At 51.4% G+C, this 16,741-nt stretch overlaps 3 protein-coding genes across 3 annotated transcripts in view; 2 read left to right on the top strand and 1 right to left on the bottom strand.

Moving 5' to 3' along the window:
* P3h3 (prolyl 3-hydroxylase 3) overlaps positions 1-6,837 on the top strand; it is a 16,299-nt gene extending 9,462 nt beyond the window's left edge. Inside the window, exons 6-11 of the mRNA XM_029478265.1 lie at positions 1,952-2,053; positions 2,316-2,466; positions 2,654-2,771; positions 2,880-2,955; positions 6,004-6,144; positions 6,299-6,837. Of these exons, the coding sequence (XP_029334125.1) occupies positions 1,952-2,053; positions 2,316-2,466; positions 2,654-2,771; positions 2,880-2,955; positions 6,004-6,144; positions 6,299-6,466 (756 nt within the window). The 3' untranslated portion in view covers positions 6,467-6,837. The remainder of the gene's footprint in view (positions 1-1,951; positions 2,054-2,315; positions 2,467-2,653; positions 2,772-2,879; positions 2,956-6,003; positions 6,145-6,298) is intronic.
* Positions 6,838-7,614: 777 nt separating this feature from the next.
* Gnb3 (G protein subunit beta 3) lies at positions 7,615-13,668 on the top strand. Its single transcript, XM_021164463.2, has 10 exons — positions 7,615-7,967; positions 8,136-8,222; positions 8,481-8,519; positions 9,972-10,078; positions 10,158-10,221; positions 10,335-10,497; positions 10,603-10,669; positions 10,762-10,963; positions 12,117-12,333; positions 13,125-13,668. The coding sequence occupies exons 2-10, from the start codon at positions 8,166-8,168 to the stop codon at positions 13,229-13,231; spliced, it is 1,023 nt and encodes a 340-aa protein (XP_021020122.1). The 5' UTR covers positions 7,615-7,967; positions 8,136-8,165; the 3' UTR covers positions 13,232-13,668.
* A 640-nt stretch (positions 13,669-14,308) lies between these two features.
* Cdca3 (cell division cycle associated 3) overlaps positions 14,309-16,741 on the bottom strand; it is a 4,012-nt gene continuing 1,579 nt past the window's right edge. Inside the window, exons 3-6 of the mRNA XM_021164464.2 lie at positions 16,330-16,456; positions 15,400-15,693; positions 15,170-15,273; positions 14,309-14,855 (exon numbers count right to left, since the gene is read on the bottom strand). Coding sequence (XP_021020123.1) covers positions 14,700-14,855; positions 15,170-15,273; positions 15,400-15,693; positions 16,330-16,456 — 681 coding nt within the window. The 3' untranslated portion in view covers positions 14,309-14,699. The remainder of the gene's footprint in view (positions 14,856-15,169; positions 15,274-15,399; positions 15,694-16,329; positions 16,457-16,741) is intronic.

Genomic DNA, 16,741 nt, shown 5'->3' with positions numbered 1-16,741 from the left:
CAGATGAGGTATTTCTGTGACTTTGGGCAATTTACTTAAATGTCTGTGAGTTAGTTTCCCATCTGTAAAGTAGGACTGATCATAATGTTGTCCTGAGGGTTAAATAAGTTNGTACATTGAGAAGCCTTTTGGAGAATAAAGCAAGCAACGCAGGATGCACAGCTGCTGTTAGTTGGCAATTATCAAGACGGTACAGGGAAGAGGGAGAGAGCCCAGAGTGATGGCCTATCAGCAGACAGGGCCTTCTGTTCCCTACCAGGGAGTGTCAGCTTTATTGGACAGCTACTGCTGGATTTAAGCGATTCACTTGTGCCACTTGTGCGGACCATCCAAGCAAGTGCCGCATTCTGTAGACTCAGTGGCCCCCTCTAGTGGCGGTCTTTAGAAGGCAGTGGGAGNAACTTGGGAAGTATGAGGTTTTTGATAAAGAGGGGAACAGAGGAGACCGGCNAGGACTAAGAGGGTGACAGCAGAAGACTGAGAGGGTGACACCAAGGGTAGCCTCAAGTATCAGACGTCTTTTGGTTCCTTAACTCAGACTGGCCTCAGGACCTTCGCTTGTTTTCCCTTTCACATATCCAAGTGGCATCCTTGTGTTACTTGGTTTTAATTTACATGGCACCTCTTTAAGTATATGCAGACAAACACGTGTAAAAACCATAACCCTATTTAATGTTCTTCATATCACTTATCCCCATCGGAATTGGTTTTTCTGTGTATTTGTTATCCTAAAACAAACCCTGGGGATTGAGGTTGCCCTTATTCAATAGAGGGCTGGCCCACCTTGAACAAAGNCCTGGCTGTGATCTCTAGTTCCTCATGAACCAGGCNTGGGGGCACAGATCTGTAAGCGGCACTTAGGAAAGCTGAGGCTGGAGGAGCAGGAATGCAAAGCCATCCTTGGCTATCCTTAAAGTGGATACTTTAAGGTCAGCCCAGGCTACACGAGACACCACCTCTAAAAGCCCACAATGTTTATAGATGGACAGATGGACAGTTTGGTGTGGTGGAGATTGCTTAGCATGGGTTAGCCCCTCGGTTTGACCCCAGCACTGCAGAGGAGGAGGAAGAAGAGGTGTCAGCTTAGATGTCTTGCGTGACCAGGTGGACTCTCGGGCTGAGGTTTGTAAGCAGGGAAACTAGGGAGTGGNGCTTACACAGAGCTTCAACAAGTAGGCTGGAAAATGAATGTCTGCAGGAGGAAGATAGCTGCAAACTGGAGGCCAGACTGGGACACACAGTGATTTCCAGGCCAACCTTCACTACAGAATGGTACCCTGTCTCAAAAGAAAACAATCCCATAGGGCGACCCCGAGTGATGAATTATGGGAGGCAGGTGGCAATAGGGGTCTGGAGTTAGAGGCAGTGGAGTCATGGAGCCCATAGGTTCCCCAAAAACCATCAGTGGGACAAGCTCGGTGATGTCTCAACACCTCGTGCTTCCTATCAGAACTGGCCTGTCAGACTCCTGTCTCCCCAGAGAAGGGTGATGTACTTCCTTCCCCAGACTCTAGCTCTGTCTCTCCTTCAACCACTCTGACCATCTCTGGAGAGCATCCCTTCTTCCCCACTGTGGGATGCTCTCCAGGATAATGGCCACATTGTCCCCTTGGTAAGAGCATCCCAGAGCTTATCTTTGAGAGTGGCTCCTGCACATGCGCACAATGGAGCTTAGCGCCATCTAGTGACGGCAAATGTTATCACGGCTTCCCANAACTATCCAGAAAACCAGGACAGTTGCCATCCTCTGGGAAAGGGAAATGGCTGGGGTCAACTTAACCCTGTCTCTTCCGCACCTCTCTAATCCTATGGGCCATAGCTTAGGAAAAAGTCGCAAGGGGATTCTGGAAATTTCTCTTCAGCTCCAGGCATCGGAAAGGCCTGCAGAGGAGCCTGGTCCTGCGTGGTAGTGACGTCTGAGTGACTCAGTGTAAACCCCTTCTCTTTTTAGGATGCAGCAGAGGCTGGAGCCAGGTCAGGCTACCGTGGCCGCCGCTCTCCTCATAGTCCTCATGAACGCTTTGAGGGGCTCACGGTGCTCAAGGCTGCTCAGGTAAGAGGACGCCCTGTGACTGGTCTGGTGCTCAGAGTTTGAGAAGAGATGGCATATCAGGAGGCTGGATAGCAGGCCTGGGCTTCTGAGGAGGAGTCCCTGGGGACGAAGATCATATATGTCTCTGGGGACCAAGATCACATATTCTGAGACTTGGGGTCATGGAGTCGCTTGGTCCACTGGGCAGACTGTGGACCCACACTGAAGAGTAGTATCAGAGACATCTAGGCCTCCCTTCCCATGGCCTCTTTCCTGCCTGCAGCTGGCCCGGGCAGGGACTGTGGGCAGGCCAGGCGCTAAGCTGCTTCTGGAGGTAAGTGAGCGAGTGCGGAGTTTGACTCAGGTCTACTTTTCCCCGGAACGGCCACTGCATCTTTCCTTCACCCACCTGGTGTGCCGAAGTGCCATAGAAGGTAACCACCAGGGAACCCCCTCGCGCCGCCCATCTTCACTGCAGAAAGTCCCCCTCTGGCCTCACTGGGANCAGGGAGCATCTCTGCTTATTTGTCACCCCAGGAGCTAAGGGCATCTNGGTGGGGTGAGCCCAGGGGGCCTGTGGTAGGGACCCTGATTCATTNGCTAGATCCATTGACATCCTAGGTGAACAAGAGCAGCGTATGGACCTGAGTCACCCGGTTCATGCAGACAACTGTGTCCTGGACCCCGACACTGGCGAATGCTGGCGGGAGCCCCCAGCCTACACCTATCGAGACTATAGGTGAGTGGCCAGTTTCTCTGGGGGAGGCGCAGGAAGGCACAAAGGCTGGCTGGCTGCAGGCCTGGGACTGGGTGGGGGCCTCACTGCNTCTTGCCTNTTACTTCCCAGTGGACTCCTCTACCTCAATGATGACTTCAAGGGAGGCGATCTGTTCTTCACGCAGCCCAACGCCCTCACTGTCACGGTATGGGGCTGGGGTGGAGGGCCCAGCTGTGGGGTCAGGATTCAAAACAGCAGCTCTCCAGAGGCAAATGCAGGGAAATGGCTGGGGCCACTTTAACCCTGGCTCTCCCTGCCTCTCTAGTCCTACTGGTCGAATGTTCAAGGCTTTCTGCAGAGGTCGACTGAGCCCCACAGGCAATCTCTAAGTGGTGTGCCCCCCCTCCCGTCTTCATGGTACGCCTTACCTCCTAAGGGTTGTCAAGTGTAGCTAGGTAAACGATATACACTTGGAGTTTAAACTATTGAGGAAGCCGAGGTTGGGGGAGTTCAAGGCCAGCCTGAACAATGTACCAAGACACCTTCTAACAAAAACAAAACACCAGCCGGTGAGGTAGCTCAGTGGGTAAAGGTGCATAGCCCTAAGCCTGACAACCGGAGTTTGCTCTCTCTAGAGCTGACATGGGAGAAGGAGAGAAGCAGTCTCTACAGTTCTCCTCTGCTGCAACACTCACCCCCCAGCCCCAACGAAAGCAGTAAAAACTCAAAACAAAACAAAACAAACAAAACAGGGAGGGACTGGAGAGAAGGCTCCGTGGTTAGGGACACCAGGCTGCTCTCCCGGAGGGTGTGGCTTGGTACCCAGCATCTACGTTCACAACCACCTCTAACTCTAGTTTCAGAGGATCTAATATCCTCTTCCAGCCTCTACAGGCACCAGGAATGCCTGGGGTATACAGACGTACATGGGGACAAAACATGCACATGAAATACAGTAATAAGCCGGGCGGTGGTGGTGCACGCACTCGGGAGGCAGAGGCCAGCCTGGTCTACAGAGTGAGTTCCAGGACAGCCAGGGTTACACAGAGAAACCATGCCTCAAAAAACCACCACCAACAAAAAAATTAATAAAAATTTTTTTGATTTACTTTATTTGTATGAGTACACTTGTCATTGTCTTCAGACACCAGGAAAGGACATCAGACTCCATTACAGATGGTTGTGAGCCACCATGTGGTTGCTGGGAATTGAACTCAGGACCTTTGGAAGAGCAGTCAGTGCTTTTAACCACTGAGCCATCTCTCCAGACATATATATATATATATATATATATATATATATATATATATATTATTTATTTATTTATTTATTTATTTATTTATTTATTATATGTGTGTATCTGTCTTCAGACACTCCAGAAGAGGGCATCGGATTTTTGTTACAGATGGTTGTGAGCCACCACGTGGTTGCTGGGATTTGAACTCAGGACCTTTGGAAGAGCAGTCGGTGCTCTTAACCGCTGAGCCATCTCACCAGCCCCAAAATATATTAAAAAAAACAAAAACAAAAACAACAAGAGAGCGTGAAACACAGCCTCTGGGGCCCCCGCAGAGCCCTGTGTCCCTATTCTAAGGATCTGACCATTTAACCCTACCTCCTCCATGGTGAGGCCCCAGTGGAGCTAGGGGCACAGGCACAGACAGGACCATTGGACTAGAGTTTATATTGGGGTTCTTAGCACTTCTGAGACTCCCTTTCCTAACTAAGGGTGACAATAGTACCTATTATTGTTGACATTGGTATTATTTTTATTGTTGCGGTTTATTGTTATTTACAGAGTCTTGCCACATAGGCCAGGTTAGCCTTGGGGGTTCTTAGCACTTCTGAGACTCCCTTTCCTAACTAAGGGTGACAATAGTACCTATTATTGTTGACATTGGTATTATTTTTATTGTTGCTGGTTTATTGTTATTTACAGAGTCTTGCCACATAGGCCAGGTTAGCCTTGCTAGTAGTAGCCCCTGAGTGTCCCTGATACTATACTCTTCTATGTGGGTCTCACTGTGTAGCCAGGGNTGCTTGGAACTTACTATGTAGACCAGGATGGCTTTGAACCACTGAGACCTGACTTTTTTTAACTCCCCAAGTGCTGGGATTAAAGGCGTGTGCCGCCATGCCTGGCTTTGCACACACACACATACTATGTGGCATGCAGGTGTGTGCACATGCTAGGACATGCGTATGTCACAGTGCACATGTGGCAGTCAGAACACAACTTCAGGTGCCATCCTCCTGTCTCTGCTTTACATCTGGACCTAGGAGTGTTGGGATTGCAGACAGGAGCGACTTNGCCTAGCTTTTCTGTGGGTTCTGGGGATCCGAACGTGGGCCCTNAGNCTTGCTCAGAAAGCCCTTACCTACTATGCCATCTTCCCAACGCTATGAGAAGTAATTTTTAAAAACGTTTGCTGATTTTACATGTGCATCTGTAAGGAGTGAGCAGGGGCGATGCACAGTGCTCACGGCATGTGTGCAAAGAACAGAGAACAACTTGCAGGAGCTGGCTCTCGCCTGCAACCACATGGCCTCTAGGGCTTGAACTCAGGTCGTTGATCTTGGTGGCAAGCGTCTTTGCCTCCTGAGCCAGCTCTCTGACCCCATAAAAAGTAATGTATGTAATATGCTTANAAGAATGAGCCAGTACCTTGTGTTATTACTAACAGTCAATGAACGCTAGTTGTTGCTATTCTTCTATTGTCCTTCTTTGATCATGGAGACTTCTATTCCTGGGCCTAGAAATGGGGCAAGAAGAGGAGTAGACATGGTAGTATATACCTGTAATCCTAGCATTAGGGAGGCTGAGGCAGGAGTTCTGGGCTAGCCTGTGTTACACAGAGGAATTCTGCTTTACTCTTCACCCTAAAGCATGGACAGAAAGGAGCAGACGCTGTTTTGCACTCATGCACAATCTAGTGTTTTCTCAGGAGGAAATGCATTCACCCAAGGTCCTTGTCTCCTTCCATCCCTTCCAGGGCTGCCGCAGGGCCCTCAGATTTCTTCTCTCCAGTATCATGGAGTCAGGCAGGAAAGGTCAGGCTCTAGGATAGGGNACCAACAAGAGACCCTCCAAAAGGCTCTGCCCGCTTTGGCTTCCATGTTTGGCAGCCCCCGTTTTGCCTTTTTCCTTCCTGGCTTAGGGCCGGTTTCTCATTTGCCCTAAGCTCGTCCCCGAGTGAGAGGGGGGAAGAGTAAGAGAGTCAGGAAGCCTGATGCTGTGTTCCCACATCCTCAGGCTCAGGTCCGTCCTCGGTGTGGGCGCCTTGTGGCCTTCAGCTCTGGTGGCGAGAACCCCCATGGTGTATGGGCTGTGACTCGGGGACGGCGCTGTGCCCTAGCACTGTGGCACACGTGGGCACCTGAGCACAGTGAACAGGTAGGGAGGAAGAGGTGAGAGAGTGGGCAGGTGGGCAGGTGGTCACTGGAGAAGTGTGTGAGTGGGTGAGACCCCCAGCAAAGCTCTTGGGTGACTGAGATAGCCCAGGAGAGGTGGCTACAGGAGAATGAACCACAGTTCTCTCCATTCNCAGGAGTGGACAGAAGCCAAAGAGCTGCTGCAGGAGGAAGAGGAGGAAGAAGAGGAGGAGGAAGAAATTCTCAGCAGAGACCCTTCCCCAGAACCCCCAAGTCACAAGCTTCAGCGAGTCCAGGAGAAAGCTGGGAAGCCCCGCCGGGTCCGGGTCCGAGAGGAACTGTGAATGGCTGAGCCTGCTTCTCAGGATAAGGCCACTCAACTTGGGAAGGAACGGATGAGAAGGCCCTGGAGGATATCAGGAACATAGTAGCATGCCAAGTCTACCATCTTGGGGACCTACAAGGGCCACCAAGCCCTGGACTCACAAGCTTGCTACACAGACTTAGCCTACAGCACATCAGGCCCGGGAGCCAGGTCTGGCACCAGCTGAGGGACCTACAAGGTCCCCGGGACAGACAAAGATCACTATGCNTCCCTGAAAGGCATGTGGAGGAGTGCAGAGCAACTGATTCTAATAAGAAACACACAGAGGAGACAGGATCCATCCTCTTCCAACCTGTGCAATAAATAAAGATCATGAGGCTCTCCAGCCAAGGCCTGGTCTGCTCTATCCCAGTGGCTGCTGGAGGTGGGGTTGGTTAGGACTGGCCTGGGAGGGGACAGGTGGTGTCTTGGGGCCTCCCAGAGGTGGAGCCATGACAGCCCAGTGATTTGTCAGGGAAATCTCAGCCACCTGCTGCTTCATGCAAATAGCCACACACACCCCCCAGCCCCCGTGCCCCATCGCTGCCCGTGAGCCTCCAATTCTAAGCCATGCCATCCCTCCCCTTCTGGCTCCTACCTTCACCGGTCACTAAGACCCTGGGAGTCATGTGTGGGTGCATGAGGACAGACCCCAGAGAAGCAGGACACAGAGCTCTGTTCTCTTTTGTAGTCATTTCTTTGCCCACAACACAGGGGCACATGGGCCCAGCTCCCCCCACCCCCATCTCCCTGTCAACTCCCCCAACTAGGATCAGGCCCAGGGGCAGCTGGTCAGGGCTTGTCGAGAAAAGGGATTATCCAGCTCAGCCCATCTAATCTCAGCTTCTGCCTGGACCCTCCCCACCCCTCCCCACAGCCCTCAACGAGGAAGCATGGTTTGTAGTGTTGACAACAGGGTCATCTGTCACCCTCCTGTCCTGGCTCCTGGCCTGCTTGCTGAACAAGGCCACACTGCCAAGATCATGACCACAGGTTGGGGCTAGGGCTTGGGGAGGTCACTGGAGCTATGACTGCTCCTGTTCTACTTCCCCAAACGCAGCCAGTAATCCTCACGGCTTGTCTCTGATCCGTGGGCTGATGCTCTTATCTCCGCTGGCAGACTGACCGTGGACGCACCCCTCTATTCCCCCCCTTCTTGTGGCTGCATAAGGGGGGTGCTGCTCTTCTCTGGTTCACAGGCCTGTTTCCCACCCCTCCAGGCNGGCCCGGCCCGTCTCTGGAAGCCACATACCTCCCCTCCCTGGCCTCTCCCCCACCCCTGCCAGCTGATTTCATTTGCCTGGCGTGGTTGTTGCTGGCCTTACCCTTCCTTGTCATTCCCCCCCCCCTCCCAGTCAGGGCCAGGCCAGGCCAGCTTCTCTGGCAGCAGAGGGGGGCAGGTGACAGGCAGGCATCGCAGCTGAGACAGTGAGGAGGCGCCCGGGAAGCGGAAACCTGGGAGAAGTCCAGCCAGAGCCCAAGTAAGAGGGAGCTGGCCAGCTCTGCCCTCTGGGATCGGGGGCCCATGGGGAGGGCTCAGCAGGGCTGGGATTGATACCCAGGAGGGAGAGCCCCCCATCACAGGAATAGGGCAGGATGGAANGAACAGAAACACGGTCTGACGGGGACCTATTCCATGTCCCTGGCAGGAGCCAGAACTACCCCTCGACCTGTGCACCATGGGGGAGATGGAGCAGCTGAGGCAGGAGGCGGAGCAACTCAAGAAGCAGATTGCTGTAACCCCAGAGCCCTCNTCCTGGGGACCTTGGAGAACAGAACTCAGGACACGTGGGAGTGTGGCCTGGGAGGGATTGGGTTCACTCTTGGGTGACACTTTAGACACCTCTCATCTAGAAGGGTTCAGAGACTTTAAATATGGACCTCACATTTGAGACCACCTCCCAACTGCAGAGCCCCATGCCCTCCCATATGTGAGGCGCATATGCATACCCCCTGCCCTACCACAGCCTCCCTGATGCCCACTTTCCCCACAGGATGCCAGGAAAGCCTGCGCGGACATCACTCTGGCTGAGGTGAGACCTTCTGCCCATCTGAGGCAGGGCATGATAGGAGGGGAGGGGACTGAGCAAGGACTTCAGGCCAGCAACATACTGCTGCCTGAGCTTTTAGCACATCCTGTCCTTGAAGGGAGGAAAGACATTCATGAATTAATTCAACAAATATCCATTAAGATCTGCTCTGGGCCAGCCATTATATTGGATACGGAAGGCATAGACTGGTCTTCACCTGAACAGTGATGGGGGTGGGGCGAGCAGGATTTCTCATAGACTCAAACTGGCAGCTGTCTAAAGTGACATTTCATCGATTTTAAGATGCGTGCTTTCTCACAGAGTTTTCTAGAGTCGAGATGCATCTAACAATACATGATACCTTNTTAGCCTATTGTTTCTTTCTTNGTGATTACACAAACTACTACCATTTCTTAGAATTGATAGCCCAAGCCATGTTAGGTGGCACAGACTTGTAATCTGGCTACCTGGAAGGCTGAGGTAGGAGTNAAAACTCACAGCATACCTGAGCTGTGGGGTGGANTTAAGACCAGCCTGGCTCAAAATAAAAAGTAAAAAAGTTGAGTTATGAGAAAAATTTCAAAAAGGAAGACATGAAGTTGTGTGGGGGTAGGAGGTAAGGGGTGGACGTGGGAGGAGTTAGGAGGAATGGGGCAGATATGACCAAAATACCTGTGCGAAATTACCAATGAATAGAAATATTATGTTAAAAAAAAAAAGCAGAAAGGGTCTGGGGATATATTTCAGTGCCGGAATTCTTAGCTATCATACTGAGGCCCTAGTTCAATCTACAGTACTAAGGGGAAAAAAGATAAACAGAATCGGTTGTATTAAATATGTACATAAGAGCAAACATTATGAGAAAGGCACTGGGCTAGTCGCTTAACTACATAATTCTACATGATTTCCATGGCAACTCTGAGATAAAAGGCTCAGGGAAAGGTGTGTGTGATGATTTGCTGAAGGTGACAAAGTACCAAAGACCNAGTCTGCAGACTCCTCAGGCTTGGTAGCTAGGAGGCTGCTTGTGGCTGTGTGGAGTGGAAAACTGGATTTCAGCAGCGCAGTCCCCGGCAGTGGTGATGCCATGGCTGTGTGCCACCATGGTGTGTGAGAACAGGCACCTGCCAATCTGACACCACCGTGTGTTTCTCTCCCCAAGTTTATGTTTAGTGACTTCATACCAACAGCCTGAAAATCAAGGTGGGAGTGTCTCCACACTAGAACTTCCTCCTCTTCCTCCTCCATGTAGTATGGAGACACTACATATCACTGGTTAGCAACTTGCCACAAGCTAGCCCAGCACCTGTCTACCATTGGAGGCTCAGTCACTCCAGACCAGGGCCTCTTTCTCTAAGATTGGGGCATCTGCTCAAGTGCCTGGTCCCCAGCAGACGCTCATCTGGAGCAGGGGCTCTTGCAGACACGTGAAACCCAACACCCCTTTCTCTGCAGCTTGTGTCTGGCCTGGAGGTGGTGGGCCGAGTCCAGATGCGGACACGGAGGACATTAAGGGGACATCTGGCCAAGATCTATGCTATGCACTGGGCCACTGACTCTAAGTGAGGATCCAGAGGAGCCTAAAGGGGTGAGGGGTCAGGGANAAAGANGGACAGATGACACAGGGGCCCTTTTCCTCAGGCTGCTCGTAAGTGCCTCGCAGGACGGGAAGCTGATCGTGTGGGACACTTATACCACCAATAAGGTACCAGCCCTTCCTACTGACCCTCCATCCTTCCTGGGGATGCCATGCCTAATCTCTGTCCTGTTTGGCTGAAGCACAGGTTCCACGTGCCCCAAATCTACCCTCCCATGCAGGTGCATGCAATCCCGCTGCGTTCCTCCTGGGTCATGACCTGTGCCTATGCACCATCAGGGAACTTTGTGGCATGTGGGGGGCTGGACAACATGTGTTCAATCTACAGCCTCAAATCCCGCGAGGGCAATGTCAAGGTCAGCCGGGAGCTCTCTGCTCACACAGGTGAGCCGTCCTCTTTCCCTGTGTAGGGGCTCAAGAAAGTCCAGGCCCCTGGTCAGTTATGGCCAGGACCTTGAGCCAGGGTGCTGTCCTTCTAACCACCTCCAGGTTATCTCTCCTGTTGCCGCTTCCTAGATGACAACAACATCGTGACTAGCTCTGGGGACACCACATGGTAAGAGTTGAATGCCCTGGGTGCTGAGGAAGGTTACCCTGTCCTAGGCAACTGGGACATTTCTCTGTGTTGGGTTCCCTCTCTCCTGGCAGTGCCTTGTGGGACATTGAGACAGGACAGCAGAAGACAGTGTTTGTGGGACACACTGGTGACTGCATGAGCCTGGCTGTGTCCCCAGACTACAAACTCTTCATTTCGGGAGCTTGCGATGCTAGCGCCAAGCTCTGGGACGTGAGGGAAGGGACCTGTCGTCAGACTTTCACGGGCCATGAGTCAGACATCAATGCCATCTGTGTGAGTCTCTCTACGTGTACCTTCAGCAACTACCTTAAACCCCAGTACACACCTCACCCACTTTCACAGCGCCCACTTCCACAGCGCCCCCGAGCCCTTTCCTTATAACTTTACCTTGTAGGAGAGTTTCAAAGCCAATGGCAAGGATTCTTCCGTGTCCGCTTCGCCCAGATTCACCGTTAACGTTTTGCCACACTTGCTTCAGACACACACATGCACACACACTCAGTCACACTTAGGTCCTTCCTNCCCTCTGTCCTGTGTGTGGAGCTAGAGCTTCACATCCATCAGAGCTTCCACATGCTAAGCAAGTGCCCTACCACCAAGCTACATGCGAGGGCCTCAGTCCTGGGTTCTCCGAGAGTGCATTACATACATCACGGCTCCATGCCTCTTCGTTACTCCCTGGAGGGCCGAAGAGGGTGTTGGAGTCCCTAGAATCAGTTATAGTTACGAGCTGTCATGTGGGTGCTGGCAGCTGAATTGGGGTCCTCTGCAAGAGCAAGGATTCTTAGCTGCTGAGCCTTCTCTCCAGCCCTAAGTCAAGTTTAAAAATAATCCACCCTCCCCCAAGAGAAAGTCTTATTATATACCTCTGGCTATCCTAGAACTAGCTCTGTAGGTCAGGCTGGCCTCAGACTCAGAGCTCCACTTGCCTCCCAAGTGCTGGTATTGAAGGCATGAGCCACCACTGCCTGGCAACATTGCCTCTTTTTGGGGAGGGTACACCAGTTCTCTATAATTCCCCTCAAAGTATACCTGTTATTCTTTGTGATGTTGTTCAGGTTATATGCCTGGATCTTGTGCTATTCTTACACACCCTGATCTAGTCATTAGGGTAGCAGCAGTCGGAATCTGATCTTTTTGTGTGTGTGACACCCCCCCGTCCCCCCGGGAGACCTTGGTTCTCTTGCCTGCACCATGGGAGCAGGCAACATGCCTGCCTATGGTGCCGGAATCACTGGCGGAAGGAGCTACAAGAACAGTCAGTTAACGACTTCGATGCAGCTGGCTGCCTCGCCCTACCAAGAAACAGACCCAGAGACTGGGAGAAATGGCTTATACACTCTTCCCCAGTGGGAGCCAGGAAGCAGGCAGGAAGGCAAGGCTGCCCCAGGTCTGAGCCCTGACCTCTTCTTAACTGTATNCTCAGTTCTTTCCCAACGGGGAGGCCATCTGCACTGGCTCAGATGACGCCTCCTGCCGCCTCTTTGACCTGAGGGCAGACCAGGAACTGACTGCCTATTCCCATGAGAGCATCATCTGTGGCATCACTTCTGTAGCCTTCTCGCTCAGTGGGCGCCTGCTCTTTGCAGGCTATGATGACTTCAACTGCAATATCTGGGACTCTCTGAAGTGCGAGCGTGTAGGTAAGGGTCTGCCCCAGACTGGCCAGCCTTCCCTCTTTTCCTCTCAGTTGTCGTCACGGGGACCTCCTCACCACTGAATCCCTCCCTAACTGTTGCCTGACAGGAGCCTTGGGAACGAACACCCTTTGCTTCTGAGGCTAAGACCGTGTTCCCTCAACAGAAAGTACTCGAAGCAGCCCCTCCCCTGCCTAGTGCTGTACCCATTCCTCTGGTCACCCTCAATCCTCTGTACCTCAAATGTCCAGTATTGCGGTTCCAGGGCCATCCATTAAGGGACAGTCTCAGAGATGTGTGGATGAGAGTAAATCAGGATGTACGGAGCACCAGGGCCCAGGCTCGCCTAAGGGCGTGTCTAGCATTGGTCTACTCTAAAGTGGAAAAGGACAGTCTGCCTTCTATCAGGAGAGACCAAGAGCTGAATAAAATAACCCCTGAGACAGGCCCAAGGTCGGCTGAGTTGCTTACTTTTTGAGGTCCCCTATACATGTCACTCCCCTGGGCCTTGCCTTTATTTTTTTTTTTTAACCTAGAAACAAAGGAGTCCTTGGGCCCTTCAAAGTGGCCCTGGCCTTCTTCACAGCACACTGACATTACTAATCAGTTTACCCTTGCCCCACCAGTGACTCAAGTTCTCGATGGAGGAACTGGCCTGACAAGAAAACCCTCTCCTTGGGGCTAACCCTCCTTCAGTTCCTTGGTCTCCATCAGAGCCATCGAAGCCAGGGCTTCCGTGCTCACCCAGACCCTCACACACTGTGGCAGAGCAGGCTGACTTTTTCTCTCTCCTTCAGGTATCCTCTCTGGTCATGACAACAGAGTCAGCTGCCTGGGGGTCACAGCTGACGGCATGGCTGTGGCCACTGGTTCCTGGGACAGCTTCCTCAAAATCTGGAACTGAGGAGGCTAGAGGAAGAGGTGGGAGGCCGTGAAGTTTCTCAGCAGGCTCTTCCTATGCCCCATCTCCTTAGGGTCAGTCTTCTATACCCCAGGGGCCATTCCTAGTAAACTTCCTTTAAAGGGCAGGTGGGATTATGGGAGTGTGCCTTTGGAAGCATCAGGGACTCAAGGGCAAGAACTGCCCCATTTCCTGCCATGGCCTCTCCTCTCCACAGCCCTCACAGCCTCTCCCTTAATAAACAAGAATGGACCCCTTGCCCACCCTAGAGTCCTCCTGGGTTACCAGTAGCCTTTGTCCAGACGGGGAATGGCCAGAGTGCTCAGCCCATGACTCTGGGTGTCGCTCCTAGTCTCCTGGCTCCCTTCCCGCCGCTTTCTCCTTTTCTGCCCTTTTGTTCTCTTTTATTACCTAATAAAATGTAGCATCCTGGTACCTCTGTGATGTCTGGCTTCCATGTCCTTTGTGCTCCAAGAAGTCCTAGGTCCCATTAATGGGCAATAAGCTCTAACAAGTGCTAGGAACAAGGAGAAGTACTAGGCAGATGTGGGCAGGAAGGATTGGAGCAGAGGCTGCGGTCTCTTGAGGGAGGGGGGCGGGGCTAAGTGGTGGGAGGCATCTAACAGAATCCTACAGACTACAGTTTGTAATGTGTGCGTGCCTGAAAAGGAGCTGGATGATAAAGGGCCCTGGAGGAGGCCATTCAAATGGGGTAGTACCATGGTCATTAAGCTTGTCAAAAAAACTGCCCTAACAACAGCGGTGAAGTGACTGGCCCTCTAGAGGCCCATCGAGGGATGAGGCAGGTGGTAAGAGATGCAAGGGGAACCAGACTCAGTAACAGAGTAATCATCTAACATGAACAAAAACTCTCTCTCTCTCTCTCTCAGGAAAGACAAGACAAGGGAGAAGACGACAAAAACCAGGCCCTAGTGACAACCTCACAGATATGTCATGTTCAATATGATGCCCAAAGCCCAGACTTAGGCTTGAGTAGCTAGGAGATGACCACCTTTCCCTAGCCACAGGGATAGGNGTAGGCAATGAGGAATAGCTTTTAGGGAAAGATCATGAATCTTATTTTAGGGGAACGTTGAGTGTTTATGTAGAGAGGGGGACCTGGAAATTACAAGCAGGTAAGCAATAGCTAAACCCAAACAAGAAGTGAAGAGGGCCAAAGGCAGAGCCCTGGGGACATGAAAGCTTAAGCTATATAAAGGAGGCTCAGAAGTGGCAGGAGAGATATCTATCCAGGTCTCACAGGTCCCCAGGATGCCATTCTATACACACAAGACCCACTGTAGCCTTGGTCTAACTTCTTAAAGCATCATTTAAAATCATCTACTTTAATATACAGGAAACACATAAAACATTTTAAAAGAACGATGTCCAAGTACCAGAGTTGGTAGCCTGAGAGGAATCAGAGAACAGGGCTTTCTTTGGTGCCCTTGGGGATGACTCCAGCACAGACCTAGCTCTCCAACAAGGCAAAATGCTGATTTTCCTTGTCGTGGTCCTGGTTTGGTTCACGTGCTCCTCCTCCAGCTTTGAGAAATCTTCCAGTTCCAAGAACGACTCCTTCCTTTAGGTCCTTAACGTTCTCACTGAGGGCAGAAGGCCGCTTACCCTGTAGAAGGCAGGACATGAGCTGAGGGGCCAGAGGGGTGCTGTGAGGGAGTCAGAGGCAAGAGCTGGGGAAAGCGGCCTCCCACTTTAATGAGGGATACTCTTTTTTGTTTATACGTATGAATGCTCTATTTGCATGTATGCCTGCATGACAGAAAGCATCAGACTCCTTATATAGTGGTTGCGGGCCACTATGTGGTTGCTGGAAACTGAAGACCAGACCTCTGGAAGAGCAGCTGGTGCTCTTAATTGCTGAGCCATCTCTCCAGCCCATGACAGATACTTGGTGACAATTTCACCCCCCTCTTCCTTTACCTGTCGTAGTGTCAAGGTCCCAGGGGAGTTGTCATCCTGCAGGATGGTGAGAGGGGACCTCCCTAGAACCTTGCTGTTTGCTTTTCGTCTGCTGCGCTTAGAACCTATGGTAAGGAAGGTTTTGTTAGAGTAAGGACTCAAAGTCGAGGGCTTACAGTTGACTTGTCCTCCGTTATCCCAGGACGTGACTCTAGCTTCTCTTCCCTCCATCTTGCTCTTCGGTTTTGTACCTGAGGACTGGGGAGTCTCTGGGTCTCTGGAGGGCTTGTCTGAGTTCTGGCTGGCAGCTATAGTTTCTGCGGATTGTTTTGCTTCCTCCTTGGTAAACACCTGTTTGGGATAGAGTTCAGCCTGGCTCCAAGGCAGTAACTGGTCCTCAGGGGATAACTGGGGATCTGAAGACAGGTCCAGGTCAGAAGATAAAGGCGTTTCCCGGGGCAGAGCAAGCTTTGGGGAGGAAATTGATTCCGATGCTTCCGTCTCAAAAACTTCGCTCAGCTCTTTCACCAGTGAGCACTGAGGGTCTACAGGANANAAGGTTGAGAAGCTGCAGCTTTCGGATCCAAATCAAGGAGGGAAAGATAAGGGGGCATCGGGCTCCTGCTCAGAGGGAAGGGGAGCAGGAAGGGGGAAACCAGGATGGGGGAAAAATGATCTGGAGAAGATGGAGGTAAGCGCTGGGTGGTGTCCCGGCCAGGTACAATTCTAGCACTCCAGTACTGAAGTAGGATTGCCTCAAGTTCCAGGCCAGCCGGGGATACAATGGGAGGCCTTGACTTAAATGGGAAAAGACAAAAACAGCCAATCAGCGGACAAAGGAGTTGTTACCAAACCTGATGGCCCTAGTTGGAGGCCAAGAAGCTACGCGGTAGAAGGAGAGAACTGACCCCCTTAAATTGTCCTCTGCCCTTCACATGTGAACTGTGCCAGGTGTGTGCCTCCACCCCAACCCCAGATCAATGTTAGAAAATGTTTTTAAGTAAGAAAGGTCCCATACAGGAGGATAGAACCCCTGGCATGCTTAAGACCTTTGGTTAAAACCCCAGACAAACAAAAACCAAATAAATAAATAAACAACAACAACCCAGTAAAACAAAAATGGTGGTGAAAGCACCCTAGAATAGGTGTCAGTTTCAGTCTCCCCTGAGCCCATCACTTGCCTGGACCACTGATCTTCATGGGTGTCCGTGCAATGCCAAGAGTAGGAGAGCGGGGATCTGGGTCTTGTGCCTGTTTGAGACTGTTCAGCTGTTCTGCTGGTAGGCTTGGCTGTGGAGAGCTCTCCACCTGTCAATACCACAGGTTAGAATAAGTCTGGGCCCTGGGCTGGAGAGATGGCTCAGCAGTTAAGAGCACTGGCTGTTCTTCCAGAGGTCCTGAGTTCAATTCCCAGCAACCACATGGTGGTTCACAACCATCTATAATGGAATCTGATGCCCTTTTCTGGTGTGTCTGAAGACAGCAACAGGGTACTCATATATAAAATAAATAAATAAATCTTAAAAAAAAAAAACATTATTCCAAAACAAATAAGTATACACATAACTTATTTCTAAAAGTAGAAAAAAAAAA

This window comes from Mus caroli, chromosome 6 (genome assembly GCF_900094665.2).
Source record: "Mus caroli chromosome 6, CAROLI_EIJ_v1.1, whole genome shotgun sequence".
In the NCBI taxonomy this organism is placed as follows: Eukaryota; Metazoa; Chordata; class Mammalia; order Rodentia; family Muridae; genus Mus; species Mus caroli.
This window is presented reverse-complemented; position numbering and strand designations above follow the sequence as displayed.

What these genes read in the sequence shown, in the direction of transcription:
- Gnb3 (XM_021164463.2), top strand. Translation starts at nt 8,166, where the DNA reads ATGGGGGAGATGGAGCAGCTGAGGCAGGAGGCGGAGCAACTCAAGAAG. An exon ending in AACTCAAGAAGCAGATTGCT is followed by an intron (nt 8,223 to 8,480) that starts GTAACCCCAGAG and finishes CTTTCCCCACAG; the next exon opens with GATGCCAGGAAAGCCTGCGC. An exon ending in GGAGCTCTCTGCTCACACAG is followed by an intron (nt 10,498 to 10,602) that starts GTGAGCCGTCCT and finishes AACCACCTCCAG; the next exon opens with GTTATCTCTCCTGTTGCCGC.